This window comes from Podarcis muralis, chromosome 12 (assembly GCF_964188315.1).
Source record: "Podarcis muralis chromosome 12, rPodMur119.hap1.1, whole genome shotgun sequence".
Classification (NCBI taxonomy): Eukaryota; Metazoa; Chordata; class Lepidosauria; order Squamata; family Lacertidae; genus Podarcis; species Podarcis muralis.
In genome coordinates, this window is record NC_135666.1 from 47,014,353 (window position 1) to 47,030,413 (window position 16,061).

At 44.6% G+C, this 16,061-nt stretch overlaps 1 protein-coding gene across 1 annotated transcript in view; it reads left to right on the forward strand.

The window, feature by feature from the left end:
• LOC114607754 (collagen alpha-6(VI) chain-like) overlaps positions 1 to 15,066 on the forward strand; it is a 57,348-nt gene extending 42,282 nt beyond the window's left edge. Inside the window, exons 28-35 of the mRNA XM_077916350.1 lie at positions 1,538 to 1,600; positions 2,380 to 2,415; positions 2,525 to 2,561; positions 6,491 to 6,984; positions 7,679 to 7,775; positions 10,230 to 10,904; positions 13,618 to 13,714; positions 14,418 to 15,066. Of these exons, the coding sequence (XP_077772476.1) occupies positions 1,538 to 1,600; positions 2,380 to 2,415; positions 2,525 to 2,561; positions 6,491 to 6,984; positions 7,679 to 7,775; positions 10,230 to 10,904; positions 13,618 to 13,714; positions 14,418 to 14,421 (1,503 nt within the window). The 3' untranslated portion in view covers positions 14,422 to 15,066. The remainder of the gene's footprint in view (positions 1 to 1,537; positions 1,601 to 2,379; positions 2,416 to 2,524; positions 2,562 to 6,490; positions 6,985 to 7,678; positions 7,776 to 10,229; positions 10,905 to 13,617; positions 13,715 to 14,417) is intronic.
• The last annotated feature ends 995 nt before the right edge of the window (positions 15,067 to 16,061 follow it).

Here is a 16,061-nt window from a genome sequence, read left to right on the forward strand (position 1 = left end):
TCGCAAGAAAAGGGAAAAGTTGACAGCTATGATTTAGAATAAGAATATATCCACGCAAAATAGACACTTGTGGTAAATACCCATTCATCCAGCTGGGAAAAACTTGTAGAAATAAGGAGTCATGGATTTTCCAGAAATTGCAGATAGCGGTTTGCCTGTCGTAACTCGACAGGAATGCTATTTCAGACACAATTCTCTTAAACTGAAGTATTTTTGCATGTTTTGGTCATGCTGTGACCATAATTAATGAGATAAGGGCTGTAAAAGAGTTTTCAACTTTAGGAGTGCTATATAAATTATTGGTAACGGCGATAAGTGTACAGATAACACATTCCATCTGTGTTTCTGTAAAAACAGTATTAAGGAAAGCTTGCTGGTTGGCGCTATATCAATTTTCATACAAACCTAGGCTAAGATCCAAAGGACCAATTTAGTCATGTCACACGCATACACATACTGTGTTAAAACTACTTTCCCTCTCCTTGGTTTAAAAATGTGCTGACAAAATGGGGGCGGCTAGGCTACAGTGGAAAGAGGGACCATTTCCCCCCCATCCCTGTTTGCTTCCATTTGTAAACCACTTTTCGAGGAAACAAATCTCCAACAAATTAGCTAACCGACGGGTGGCGCTGTGGGTAAAAGCCTCAGCGCCTAGGACTTGCCGATCGAAAGGTCAGCGGTTCAAATCCCCACGGCGGGGTGCGCTCCCATCGCTCGGTCCCAGCGCCTGCCAACCTAGCAGTTCGAAAGCACCCCCGGGTGCAAGTAGATAAATAGGGACCGCTTACTAGCAGGAAGGTAAACGGCGTTCTGTGTGCTGCACTGGCTCGCCAGATGCAGCTTCATCACGCTGGCCATGTGACCCAGAAGTGTCTGTGGACAGTGCTGGCTCCCGGCCTCTAAAGTGAGATGAGCGCACAACCCTAGAGTCTGTCAAGACTGGCCCGTACGGGCAGGGGTACCTTTACCTTTACCTTTTAAGCGCCTCAAAACAAAATAATATAGAAATTGAAAGTATTCCCTCTACTCAAAATACCACTAAACAGCCAGCCCAAAGAGAACAACTCAGCCTAGGAAAACAGACCACAGAACCATTTCGGCAGCTCAGTGTGTAATCAGCTACTGAATGCCACCGTAAAAAGATTTTGCAACTTCCACAATTGAGGGGCCACCACTGTAAAGGCCCGCTGCCGTTTGATTAATTCAAGAAGGAGGAGGCGGCAGAGGCAGTCCGGGGGGGGGGGGGAATGATAACAGAGATGAAATCCTCCTTCTGGAAGCAAGAAACAACAAGCTGAGTCTTCTGATTCTTTGTCCCTATGAATTTAGTTCTACCATAATGATGTTGACCTTAAGGAGTCATAATTAAGACACTTCCCCCAATGTTCCTGCAGTTCCTGGAACTCTTCATAAGGAGTAACTCCAGTTCACTGATTGTCTATCCTGTATTTTACTGTTATGCTCATTTGCCTTTTCTGTAATGCCCACGTTGCTAATTGCATTTTTAAGGAGTGTCTCTCCCCATCATTGTTTTTAGGGTCCTGAAGGTGCTACTGGCCTCAAGGGTACATTGGGAGATCGTGGTCCTCCTGGACGTAGGGTATGTGACTATGCCATCTTTGCTTTGGGCAACCTGCTATGCATGTAGAGCTCAGTCACTGTAGGCCAAGTGTGATACAGTGGTACCTCAGGTTACATACGCTTCAGGTTACAGACTCCGCTAACCCAGAAATAGTGCTAAACTTTGCTTTAGGATGAGAATTCGTGCTCCAGCGGCGCGGCAACAGCAGGAGGCCCCATTAGCTAAAGTGGTCTTCAGGTTAAGAACAGTTTCAGGTTAAGTACGGACCTCCGGAACGAATTAAGTACTTAACCTGAGGTACCACTGTATATAATTTACACCTCCATCTATATTGACATAGCTAATTCATTTTTTCCACTTGTGTGGACTGAATTAGGCTGGAATAGGGTGTGTCATTTTAAGGCAGTGGTTCTCAAACGTTGGTGTGGCAAGTGTGATCGGAAGATTCAAGGATAATCAAAGAAACATTTAAATATTTCAGTGTAGTATAGTCGAGTATCATTTTTTTAAAATTTGCAGAATATAGATAGATATCAAATGAAAGCAAGAACACCGAGTTATACTGAATCCTAGGTGTGTTTTCCAATGTATTTCTTATCAATAAAAAAAAATATGGTGTCGCCCCATATTTCTAAGTTATAAACCGAATCAACGGAACAAACAGCTTTGCTGAATGACTGTTGATGTTCTGCTGCAGTTGCCTTACTTAATGACTTTTCTTTCAACTTCATTATCAATTGTGACTGAGCACAGAAATCTATTTGTTCTACTACAATATGCTATTTTTCTTCTTTCAGGGTATTAAAGGAGCAAAGGGTGTGGCTTCTTTTTCCGTATGTATTCACCACATCATGGACCTTAAATATTCAGAAAGGTTCTATAATTTTCCCCCCCCTGTAATCTGTGGATTACTCAACTTTTTTTCTCTTTCTCACTCTGTAGCCGTGCGAACTCATTGCTTATATTCATGAGCACAGCTGTAAGTATTGATTCCTACTGCATTCAGTTACTATTGTCATGGGCAGATAAAGGTAAAGGGACCCCTGACCATTAGGTACAGTCATGGCCGACTCTGGGGTTGCGGCACTCATCTCGCTTTATTGGCCGAGGGAGCCAGCGTACAGCTTCCGGGTCATGTGGCCAGCATGACTAAGCCGCTTCTGGCGAACCAGAGCAGCGCACAGAAACACCGTTTACCTTCCCGCCGGAGTGGTAACTATTTATCTACTTGCACTGGTTTGCTTTTGAACTGCTAGGTTGGCAGGAGCAGGGACCGAGCAACGGGAGCTCACCCCATCGCGGGGATTTGAATTGCTGACCTTCTGATCGGCAAGTCCTAGGCTCTGTGGTTTAACCCACAGTGCCACCCATGTTCATGGGCAGATAGAACACCCTTAATCATATCGCTTTGGTTGACTACTGACCTTCACAGGCTTAAGAAGTCGACAGGTTTTCAAATAGCTTTAGGAGACTCTTTGGCTGATCTGGTTATCTGTCTTGCCAAAACTTTAGTTAACTTCTGCTATAGGGAGTTATCTCTGGCTGTTGTCATGATAGCTCCTTGACGACCATTTCCATTGTTGTGTCATAGCTCAGATCCTGCAGTCCTATGCGACTGTGATATATCACTTTCCTAATTCAGTTTTTTTAAAAACTTTTCATGGGAGCCAGAAATGTCTTTCACCAAGCAATAAACACATTTGGGAGCTGGCGAATTTGTCCTTTCTACAGGACCAGCTGCTGTGACCTTTTGCTTCATTGAATAATCCATTTATTCATTCTTGTTTAACTTCACCAGCCAAGCTTACTCACGGTGGTCACTTGCTAGATCTGAAGTCACATCCACACTGTGATTTAAAGCACATATATGCCACTTTAACAGCCATGGCTTCCCCCACCCCGAAGAGTACCCGGAATTCTGTTTACCCATCAGAGAGCTCTAATTCCCAGCACCCTTAAATAACTACAGTGCCCACAATTCTTTGGGGGGACATCATGTGCTTTAATGGGACGCAGGTGGCGCTGTGGGTTAAAGCCTCAGCACCTAGGACTTGCTGATCGAAAGGTCGGAGGTTCGAATCCCTGCGGCGGGGTGCGCTCCTGTCGTTCGGTCCCAGCGCCTGCCAACCTAGCAGTTCGAAAGCACCTTCGGGTGCAAGTAGATAAATAGGGACCGCTTACTAGCGGGAAGGTAAACGGTGTTTCGTGTGCTGCGCTGGCTTGCCAGAGCAGCGATGTCACGCTGGCCACGTGACCCGGAAGTGTCTGCAGACAGCACTGGCTCCCGGCCTATAGAGTGAGATGAGCGCACAACCCTAGAGTCTGGCAAGACTGGCCCGTATGGGCAGGGGTACCTTTACCTTTTACCTTTACATGTGCTTTAAGGGATGCGGGTGGCGCTGTGGGTTAAACCACAGAGCCTAGGACTTGCCGATCAGAAGGTCGGCGGTTTGAATCCCCGTGACAGGGTGAGCTCCTGTTGCTCGGTCCCTGCTCCTGCCAACCTAGCAGTTCGAAAGCACGACAAAATGCAAGTAGATAAATAGGTACCGCTCTGGCGAGAAGGTAAATGGCGTTTCCATGTGCTGCTCTGGTTCGCCAGAAGCGGCTTAGTCATGCTGGCCACATGACCCAGAAGCTGTACGCCGGCTCCCTCGACCAATAAAGTGAGATGAGCGCCGCAACCCCAGAGTCGGTCACGACTGGACCTAATGGTCAAGGGGTCCATGTGCTTTAAATGCACAAATTGGATGTGACACAAATGCCCTCTACATTCGGTGTTACACCCCATTGTTACGCCATTCCATTCAAAAGGATTTCTGTAAAATAATAGTTGAAGCATTCTATGATAACTAGAAGAGATTCTTGAACATTTGCTACATAATTTGCCAGTATACCTGAAGGAGCGTCTCCACCACCATCGTTCAGCCCAGACACTGAGGTCCAGCGCCGAAAGGCCTTCTGGCAATTCCCTCACTGCGAGACGTGAGGTTACAGGGAACCAGGCGGAGGGCCTTCTCAGTAGTGGTGCCTGCCCTGTGGAGCGCCCTCCCATCAGATGTCAAGGAAATAAGCAACTATCTGACTTTTAGAGGACATCCCTGTTTAGGGAAGTTTTTAATGTTTGGTGTATTATTGGGTTTTTAAGATTCATTTGGGGCAGGGGAAACCCAGCCAGATGGGCGGGATATAAATAATAATGATAATATGTTGTTGTTGTTGTTAATGATACTATATTATTTTCTCTCTCTTTCCTTTAGCTTGTTACCAAGGTAGGCACTTAACATTATACTGCAGCTGTTAAGTGGATTGATGTGATACATTTGTGAATTTCTCCTTTTGTCTGAAGTAAATTGTTGTGCACTGTATTTGTTATGGTTTTGTAAACGTTCTTTTGTATAATTATGCATTGTATGATATCTGACGCAATGGATTTTAAAAACTTTTAAAAAAAAAAGCTCTTGCTCTCTCCCTCCAGCACTGATGGCAGTTCCCTGACAATAATATTAGCATCAACATTTACTTCTAAATAACCAACTATGCTCTTTTTTATTTATTTTACTTTTTTATTAAATTTTAAATTATTAAATTTAGAATATTCATTTAAACAACCTTAAAATATCAATGACTTCCCTTCTCTTTCCATGGTTCATTTTGCATATCACAAATCCCTGCATATTCCATTATTATTTCCATCAAAACTTATTTACACTATTGAATTTATCTTACGTTGCCAACGTTGCCAACGTTTTCAAGTATACACAGTTTCCCCCATACATTCAATAAACATTTCCCAATCTTCTTTCAATGAATGCTTAAACAACCAGCTATGGTCATGCATCTGATAAGGTGCTTGAGTGATTAATCTCGCTGTCTGGCTCAAGAGATTGCACGATATGTCCTCATTGTAGTATGTGGGCCCTGGGGGAAAATGTGGCCCTTGGCTGCAAAACATCTCCCACCCCTGCTATAGCAACTGCCCAATCTAGGAATCCTTTTTGCACATATCAGTTTACCGTGTGGAATGGCGTGGGGACAAGTCTGTGTGGTTTGTCTTCACAGCGCCATCTAACATTACTGCTCACGGTTGATGAACTTCTGCCTTTGTAGAGGTGTTGATGAACTTGCAACACAGAGACTATCTTGCTGCTCCATTGTGTGGAGCAGTTTCAAGCATTTTTCCTGTCAGGCTGCCCTCACGCTGACTTGGAAGTGCTTCCTTCATGCCTCGGAAAGCTAAGAGAATTCTCCACCCCTGTTTATTTATTTATTTTGAAAAGATTTGTAGATTACTTTCTAAACTACAGAAATAAAATAAAGCATTTCCATTTTGTAAAGAAGAACTGAACGCAGAGCTAGACTGGTGACTGGGGGCGGCTGCTGAGACCACATAACACTGGTCTTGAAATACCTACATTGGCTCCCAGTATGTTTCCAAGCACAATTCAACATGTTGGTGGTGACCTTTAAAGCCCTAAACTGCCTCAGCCCAGTATACCTGAAGGAGCATCTCCACCCCCATCATTCAGCCCGGACACTGAGTTCCAGCACTGAAGGCCTTCTGGCAGTTCCCTCACTGCGAGAAGCCAAGTTAAAGGGAACCAGGCAGAGGGCCTTCTTGGTAGTGGCGCCCACCCTGTGGAATGCCCTCCCATCAGATGTCAAAGAGATAAACAACTACCTGACATTTAGAAGACATCTGAAGGCAGCCCTGTTCAGGGAAGTTTTTAATGTGTAACATTTTAATGTATTTTTAATCTTTGTTGGAAGCTGTCCAGAGTGGCTGGGGAAACCCAGCCAGATGGGCGGTGTACAAATAATAAATAATTATTCTATATTATTATTTTGTTTCCTGAGCTTTGGAAATCTGATGTCTAACTCAATAAGCCATCCACTCTTTTGTCCTAGGGACGCCAAAATGCCCGGTATATCCCACAGAATTAATGTTTGCCTTGGATGTCTCTCAAGACACCACGCCTCAGATGTTTGACCGAATGAGGGAGATCGTCATAGCGATTGTGAAGGACCTCAGAATCAGGGAAAGCAACTGTCCTGTGGGAGCCAGGGTGGGCGTCGTGTCCTACAGCTCTAGCACCCGCTATCTGATCCACTTCTCAGATTTCCACAGTAAGGAGCGTTTGCTTCAAGAGCTCAAGGCACTTTCTTATCAGAGAGCAGCAAGCCGACGGGACACGGGTGCATCGATGAGGTTTGTGGCCAGGAATGCCTTCAAGAGAACTCTCCAAGGTGCTAACTTGAGAAAAGTTGCTGTCTTTTTCAGCCACGGTCAGACTGCCGATCCAAATTCCTTCAACACAGCTGTCCTTGAATACAGTGCCTTAGAGATCCTTCCGGTGGTCATTGCCTTTAATAACATCACCCAGCTCCATCGTTCCTTTGGGGTGAGGAGAACTATGGTCTTTTCCTTCTTTTGCATTTAGCGATTATGTTTTGCTCTCTATTTATGGTAGCCAGGGCCAGATTTAGGCTTGATGAGGCCCTAAGCTACTGAAGGTTTAATGGGGCCCTTTATATGTCCAGGTCTCATTTGTCATAAACAAATTGTCACTGATATTTGTGTTGAATACATGCTATGTGGTAATTTATGGACCTAATAGGTATCTAAAGCCATTTGCACATGTTGCCATGCAACCAGTCCATGCAGAATGTAGGCACCCAATATATAGAAATGAGCAAAGCAGTGATATTTGAGGGAGCAGGCTAGCAGGCGGGGCTCATTACTTACATCATAGGGGCCTACACAACACAAAACACTGTTGCTGCATGAAGCTTCCTATAAAGAACTACACAACTTTTAGAAGACACCCAAAGGCTGCCCTGCATCAGGAAGTTTTTAATGTTTGGTGTTTTATTATGTTTTTATATGTGTTAGAAGCCAGCCCAAGCAACTGAGGCAACCCAGCCAGATGGGTGTGGAATAAATCTTGTTATTGTTATTGTTATCCCACCCTATACCCGCAGGTCTCAGGGCAGTTCACAAGATATTATTATTATTATTATTATTATTATTATTATTATTATTATTATTATTATTAACTGAAGTTTTTTCTCCTCCTTTTCGTTTTTTCTTTCTAGATGGACGATTCCGGACAGTTTCAAGTCCTTCACATTCCAAGCAAAGGCGATTACACATTGTTTTTACAGGGACTCCAGCTGTGCACTCTTTGTTACGGTACGAAGCATAATCTTCTTGCAATTATAATTTCCAAGAAACATGTTTATTTGATCATGATGAGCCATAAGACTGACAGAGCTTGGCAGAAAACTCTGGTGTTTTAGGAGAAAAGCTCTGAGAGAAGGAGGGTTGATGAGCAAACCGTCTGACTACTACGCCCTTCTTACGGTAATGCAAATTGACACGCGATGGAAATCAAGGCATCAGATGGAAGTTAAACTTACCAGAAATGTAGTATTGATTAAAGGTTTTGAAAAAGAGCAATCAAGCGGTTATTGTAAGGATTTTTCCAGGGGGTGGGGCTGATTTTAAAACAGTTGATGAGTGAGCCAGAGGAGCAACTAAGAAAAACGTATCTAAACTTTTATTTAGATTCACTGATTTTAGGTTGATTTTTTTGGCTATTATACGATTAAACAGTAGAATTATAGAACTGTAGTACTGGAGCGACCATGAGAATAATCTAGTCCAGCCCCCTACAATGCAGGAATCTTTTTGCCCAATATGGGGTTCGAACCCACAACTTTGAGACCCTTGGATTAAGATTCTCATGCTCTACTGACTGAGCTGTTGTTTAAAATTAATGATATACGTACATAGAGATAGAAAAGATGTCTCTTCATCCAAAAATGAACTTTATTTAAAAGGAACAAAATGAATTAAATTCAAGTATTTTCATATAATAGTAACAGATATTCAAGCAATTTTCTTCAACATTTCCTTCTCGTGAAATCATTGGCTAACTTGTCCCAATTTACATCTTGCAGTGCAGAACCTTCTATTGCGAAATTGCTGAGCTTGTTATATGCTATTGGGATATAGTAGAGATGTAAATTTTGTACTCGTTTAAGGGTGTTGAACGAGCTTTCACGGGTTGCATTTGACATGGGTAATATTAAAATAAGGAAAGAATTGTCTCGATATTTGGAAATGTGACTCTCAAATAATGAGTATAGGAGTGCATGGGAGACTTTAGATAATCAAAGTTCCCAGTGTTGATAGAATGCAGGAATGGTCACAATGGTCATTCTGGTATTCTGTACCATTTTTATGGGATGTTACGCTTTCTGCGAATTTTGTACGCCAACCAACCCTGACGTTTTATAATTTATATGAATATTTACCTAAATTTATATAGATATCTCAACAACTCTGAGTCCAGCCAAGCACTAGAAAGGAATGTAACTCAATCTCCTCAGCACTTCCCCAATGGAGGCTGTGAGCCAATTCAATCCTGAGGAGAATTCTTTCCTTTTTTTGGAGCGTTCCATTAGTTTCCAAGAGGCTACCTACCCCCTTGTGCGGGGGAATGTTCAGGGAGGCAGCAGAGGATATATTGTTTATTAATATCCTTCCTAACTTGCGCTAGCGGGTAGCTGGCTGCAGGCTTGTGTAAGCCTCTCACTATTAGGTACCTGGTAAGTTCCCTTATATCCCTCTTAAAAGAATAAACACATGCCAATTTTTTTTTAAGTTCATGAAAGAAGTTTACTCACATCATCAGTTCACAGTTGGATCCCTGAAACTTAGTTACGAAGTATATGCATGTGGTTCTACCCCATATGAAAGAATGATCCCAGTGTCCTCTGTTGGCTGAAAAACCAACAGAGCATCTCAAGCTAAAAAGCTGGTCCAACGTAGAAGGGAGAGAGAGAGAGAGAGAAAGAGAGAGAGAGAGAGAGAGAGAGAGAGAGAGAGAGAGCTGTGTGCCTTGTCCTTTTGTTACCTGAACAGGTAAGGTCACACCCACCTCTAGTCACATGCAAAGAAAGTACAGTATTTTTCGCTCTATAGGACGCACCCGACCATAGGACGCACCTTGTTTTAGAGGGGGAGACCAAGAAAAAAAAAATCTCGCCCTCTCTGTGCAGCTCCCCTTCAGTGAAGCAGCAGGAGAAATGGAGCCCCTTCCATTTCTCCTCCTGCTTAGCTGAAGGGGCACTGCGCCTTAGCTGAAGGGGCACCTACCCTTCAGTGAAGGCAACCCAAAGCCTCTGGAGTGCAGCGGGAGCTCCCGCCGCTCTCCGGAGGTTTCAGGCGGCTATCCTTGAAGCCTGGAGAGCAAGAGGGGACAGTGCACACCGACCCCTCTCGCTCTCCAGGCTTCAGCGAAAGCAACGCGAAGCCTCCGGAGTGCGGTGGGACCACTCCCACTGCGCTTCGGAGGCTTCGCGTTGCTATCGCTGAAGCCAAGGAACCTGCATTCGCTCCATAAGACGCACACACATTTCCCCTTAATTTTTGGAGGGGGAAATGTGCGTCTTATAGAGCGAAAAATACGGTATGTCCCAGCCAGGAGGAAACAGGAAGTTTTCGACTGGCTGGACCAAACATTCCCTCACATGTCCACTCTAGGAAAACAAGGAATGTTGTACTTGACTGCTGCTTATGTATCACATCCCACATTGTGCAGTTTGTAAACCGATGTCTGAAACATGTGTTCATTTCCAGATAAATGCAAACCAAATGATGCCTGCAAACGTACCAGAAGATCTCTCCCGCCTTGGGGATATGTGGACACGGCTTTCATTCTGGATACCTCACAGGCAATGAATCCCGGCGAATTTGAGAAACTGAAAGGATTCTTAAGCAGCGCACTTGACGCCTTTGAGGTCTCCTCTGAGCCCGCGGTTTCTTCTGTGGGTGACAGGGTGGCTGTGGTGAGCCACGCTCAGCCAGCTTTCAAGCCCCAGACACAGCAACCGCCGGCAAAAAAAGAGTTCGACTTGGTGACTTACGGCAAGACGCAGTCAATGAAAAGACATATCCGGGAATCCCTTCGGCAGCTGGGTGGAGAAGCTGCCCTTGGCCATGCCATCCAGTGGACGATCAACAACGTTTTCTCAGCATCTCCCAACCCGAGGAGACACAAGGCTCTCATCATTGTATCCGCTGGGGAAACGAGTCGTTGGGATAAGGAAGTGTTGAAGAAAGCGTCTCTGAGAGCCAAGTGCCTAGGCTATGCTCTGTTGGTACTCTCCTTGGGACCTAAGTACAATGGCACAGAACTTGAGGAGCTGGCAAGTCGACCCGTGGAGCAGCATTTGATTCAGCTTGGCAGGATTCACAAGCCTGAACTGGAATTCGCGCTTAGGTTCCTGAAACCCTTTCTATACCTCCTTCGGAGTAAGTTGTCGATACATGATTCTGAAAGAGCTCACGGCTTTCCACCTCTCTGTTGTTTTTAAGTTTGTTCTGTTGCTGTAGCACACTTATGGAAATCTTCTGGGCTCTCCATACCTCTCTGTGCCAGATTAGACATTATCATGGCCTCCTGAGTGTCTCTTTGCTGGTCTGGCCCTCTACTGTTCTGATTGGCCAGCAGACTTGGAAAAAAGGCGAGAGAACAGTTTTCTCTGCTTACAGCATCCTTATTCATTCATTCATTCATTCATTCATTCCCCATCCATCTGGCTGGGTTTCCCCAGCCACTCTGGGCTGCTCCCAACAGAAAATTAAAAACACGATAAAACATCAAACATTAAAAACTTCCCTAAACAGGGCTGCCTTCAGACGTCTTCTCAAAGTCAGATAGTTGATTATTTCCTTGATATCTGAAGGGAAGGTATTCCACAGGGCGGGCGCCACCACCGAGAAGGCCCTCTGCCTCGTTCCCTGTAACCTCACTTCTCACAGTGAGGGAACCACCAGAAGGCCCTCGGAGCTGGACCTCAGTGTCTGGGCTGAACGATGGAGGTGGAGATGCTCTTTCACAACTGTCCTGTCTCTCTTCTCTCTTCTGGTGGAATGTGACCCTGCTTCCTTCTCCACCCATAAGAAAACCACTCATTCCTAGCTACCCCATGATCAGGAGAAGTTCTAGGATACTTGAACCAGACATTCCACTGATGAAAATAGAGACCCTCCTGTGCAAGACAGAGTGATACTGGGGTGAAGTCTGGCATACCAACAGCAAGGCCAGGTGGGTAATGGTGGACCAACAGAATCCACACTCAGTTTTGCTGCAAGCAGTAAATGGGAACTGCAACTACAGGTGGATGGTTTCTGATGACAAAAGCATCAAGGCAGAGCATGCACTATGTGGCAAGTGAAATAAGCACAGTGTAGCATCCAACCCAGTGGTTCTCAACTTGTGGGTCCCCAGATGTTGTTGGACTACATCTCCCACCATCCCTGAGCTGTGGCCTTGCTAGCTAGGGGTGATGGGAGTTGTAGCTCAACAACATCTGGGGACCCACAGGTTGAGAAAGGCTGATCTAACCCATTTTGAGGACACTGAGCCCATTTTATAGCAATTAATTATTAGCCCCCGTCTGTGAATCCATGGCATAGAAATCTTAAGCAGAAATCACAACGGAGCGGTAAATTTTATTATTTATTGTTTATTGCATTTATTCATCGCTTCGTATATTTAAAAAGTATTGAAATGTAAAATACAAAATATCTACAATCAGTTAAAAACCAGATAACAAAAAGCAAAAATATTCCTAAAGCGTCCATCCAAGAATTCTGTTGTTTTTTTAAAAAAAGGATAGATCGTACCACCAGTCCCTTTAAGCATATGCAACAGCTTTTCCCACGGAGGACTTACAGAGGAATGGCCTACAACCTACACAGATAAAAATCCCCAGGGCCTCTCTCTTTGAAAGATAAGCATGAAACCACGTCCATTGTCAGTAAACTACAAGTAGTTCCACTCCACCCCACTCAGGAAATCACTTCCCAGCAACCATTTACAAAATGGGTCCTTTCCTACCTCCCCTAAAGTGTTTCATATCTTCCGCGCATTCCTTCTTCACAATAACCAGAGATATGCATGATGTCAGCCTTCGGGGAAGCGGCTCCCCCCTCCTTTGGCCGTGGATAAGCAGAACAAAGCAAAAATAGTCTCTTACCATTTAAAGAGATTTTAATGATCACGGCGAAAGAACAGAGAGCCCATTCTCAGAGTAAAGGTGCTCCCAGTTAAGGTTTACACCCACTCCCCCGCCCAAGTCACCCTCACTACTTCTGCGTCTTGCAACCTGATCTTGCAACCACTGTGTCTTCTAGGCAGCTTCTTTATCTAATCTCTGTGACCTCGGACTGATCGGCTGGACACTTTGCAGTGAACCGGAGTCTGTTAACTCTCTCTCTTTCCTGGTTCTTCTTCTCCTAACTGTTCACCACCCAGTTCTCCCCAACTTTTGTCTTCTGAACTATGTCCCTCTGCGAACCACTGTTCCAAATCTATACTGTCCCACAGCTCCTGGGAAGAGTCAGGATCCTGATCGGTAGCAGGGAGAGGGGAAGGCTCCCACCATTCCTAGTCTGTGCAGCTCTCCTCAGCACTGTCCTTGACACATGATCTTGAAGAATAATTGCATGTGTGAGCTAAAAGAATTAGAGGGAGGGACTGGAAACTGTATTTTGGTGTAGGGCCAGGGCCAGATGCAATCATTAGGACTTTCACTAGAAGAAGAAGAAGAAGAAGAAGAAGAAGAAGAAGAAGAAGAGGAGGAGGAGGAGGAGGAGGAGGAGGAGGAGGAGGAGGAGGAGGAGGAGGAGGAGTTTGGATTTGATATCCCGCTTTATCACTACCCGAAGGAGTCTCAAAGCGGCTAACATTCTCCTTCACCTTCCTCCCCCACAACAAACACTCTGTGAGGTGAGTGGGGCTGAGAGACCTCAGAGAAGTGTGACTGGCCCAAGGTCACCCAGCAGCTGCATGTGGAGGAGCGGAGACGCGAACCCGGTTCCCCAGATTACGAGTCTACCGCTCTTAACCACTACACCACACTGGTGATAGGAGGGGAAATATGAAAGTACACCCTAATCATGGCAAAATCTATTTCCAAACTTTGAAAAGGTTCATCCCTGTGTCTTTTTGTCACAACAGGTGGAATCAACAGCTATCCACCAGCTGAACTCCGAATAAAATGTAACAAGGTCACCTCTCAAAAATCGAGATACACTTCAAGGAGTCTCAGTCTCATGTAAGTCCAGCCACTTATTTGTAAAGATTATTATAAATTAGAAAAATGCCCTTCATCATCAACAAATAGGTGTGTATATATGCATTGCATTCCCTGAAGAATCCTTCCCCATGGTCACGTAGTATCGGGAATGGAGGGTAGGTTTTTGCCCTTGCGTCAAGATTTTCCCCAAGTACAGGGCTGCAGGTTTCTCTACAGGAGTTAAGGGGACTATTCACTTATAGGAGAGGAACAAAGGGAGTGGGCCACAGTTGTTGATCCATTTCACGGGAGGAAGAAGAACCCAATCATTCAGATCTGAACTGTTTATAGCTAATCGTTGCGAGATTATGCTTGGGATGCAGGTGGTGCTGTGGTCTAAACCACTGAGCCTCTTGGGCCTGCCGATCGGAAAGTTGGCGGTTCAAATCCCCAGACGGGGTGAGCTCCCGTTGCTTGGTCCCAGCTCCTGCCAACTTAGCAGCTTGAAAGCACACTGGTGCAAGTAGATAAATAGGTACTGCTGCGGCGGGAAGGTAAACGGCGTTTCCGTGCGCTCTGGTTTCCATCACGGTGTCTCGTTGCACCAGATGCAGTTTAGTCATGCTGGCCACATGACCTGGAAAGCAGGCTTGGACGGGATCCAAAAACATCATCCAAACCAAAGGCTATCCTACATTTTCCTGTTCATCTTCCCGCAATGTCTGCTTTCGATATTTTTCAGATGACTGAAAGAGGACAACCTGGCATTGAAGAGAAAACTGACTTCTCACCATTAGTCAGCTGCAATCAATGGTGATGAGTTTGGTTTTTTTGTTGTCAAATGGCTGTGTTTTCTGGAAACCAGATGTGGCGTATGAAGTTCGTGGAATGGATCCTCTTTCTCGTTTTCATATGTGGTCTTTCATTTCCAAAGATTTAGCAAGGCCATATCTTCTGACGGACAGAATGCCTTGAAAGTTCTACTCAACTTAAAGCAGTTTTGCACACACTTTAAATGTTTTATCATTCCATGAAAAGTATGAATAACCTCCGTTTTTCCAAACACTTCAATATTTGCACTGATTCATGCCATTTTGTGCCTCTTGTGTTTTAGCCTAATACCCAAACCCATCTTCTCCTTCGATTCCTTACTTTTTTTTGCCCATTCTCCATCTCCAGCCAGCCATTTCTCCTCCAACCCTTTCGAACCTTTATTCATCGTGTATTTTCTTATTTCCCTTATTCCACACCTTGCCTGTCTCTGGTTATCTCTTGCTCCCCCATTGCTTCATCCCTCCCACCCCACCCCCAGCAAAGTATCTCTTTTCCTGTACTTGCCCTCCTGATGGCCATGAATGGAATGAAATCATTAAACTCAAATTTGTTGCTGGTTTGGACTTCTCTGTAGCGTCTCTTTATTCACGTAGCTGTTTCATGCTCGCTCTGGTTTGTTGCTGGCTTTCAGTCCTGACTTGCTCGAGAGGAACAAACCAGAGTCCAGACATCGCTCTGGGCAATGCTGATTTTTACCCACCCATGCAAAGGGATGAGTGAAGCAACAACAAACAGGTGGATTGTGCCAGCACACTGATCATTCACACTGTGGTTCAAGTAAGATCGGATAAGTTAGGAATCCTGGCTTATTGCTTACTTGTGCTGTGGTTTGCTGCAGGCTTGTGATAATAGCTTGCTTGGGAGCAACAAGCCATAATCCATCACACTAAGCAATCTCAATTTGTTCCACCCAGCACACTGTATGTTGTCATTCAAGCAGAGATGAGGTGGGATTCCTTTCACTTTGTATTTAAAGCCAAATGATCAAATTCCAAAACAATTTTGAGAACTGAAACACAGTCATCTTTCAAAATTTGCCCATTTCCAAAATTTGTGGTGTAGTTCTGCAACCAATGTTTACGGAATTTCATAGAGGGAAATGTGCCTGAAAATGAACGTATTAGTTAAAAGTTTTTAAAGGTGGTTTTTAAGGAGTTGCTCTAAAGCGAGATGAGCGCCGCAACCCCAGAGTCGGCCACGACTGGACCTAATGGTCAGGGGTCCCTTTACCTTTACTAAGGAGTTGCTCACAATCCCCTTTTTGTTTCAACCACTCTGAATAATTTAGTATCATCAGCAAACTTAGCTACCCCATGGCTCACCCCTAACTTGGGATCATTTGGGAAGAAGTTAAAACAAAAACATGTCCCAAATTTATAGATGTCTTCTTCATGCCTTCTGTACAGGCACACATATAGGTTCTTTGCCTATGTAGACATCATTCAGGCTAACATCTGCTGTTCTCCAGATGTTGCAGAATTACAATTCTCATCAGTCCTAGGCAGGAAAGATTGTGAGAGTTGTAGTCCCAACAATATCCATAGCTGTCAAC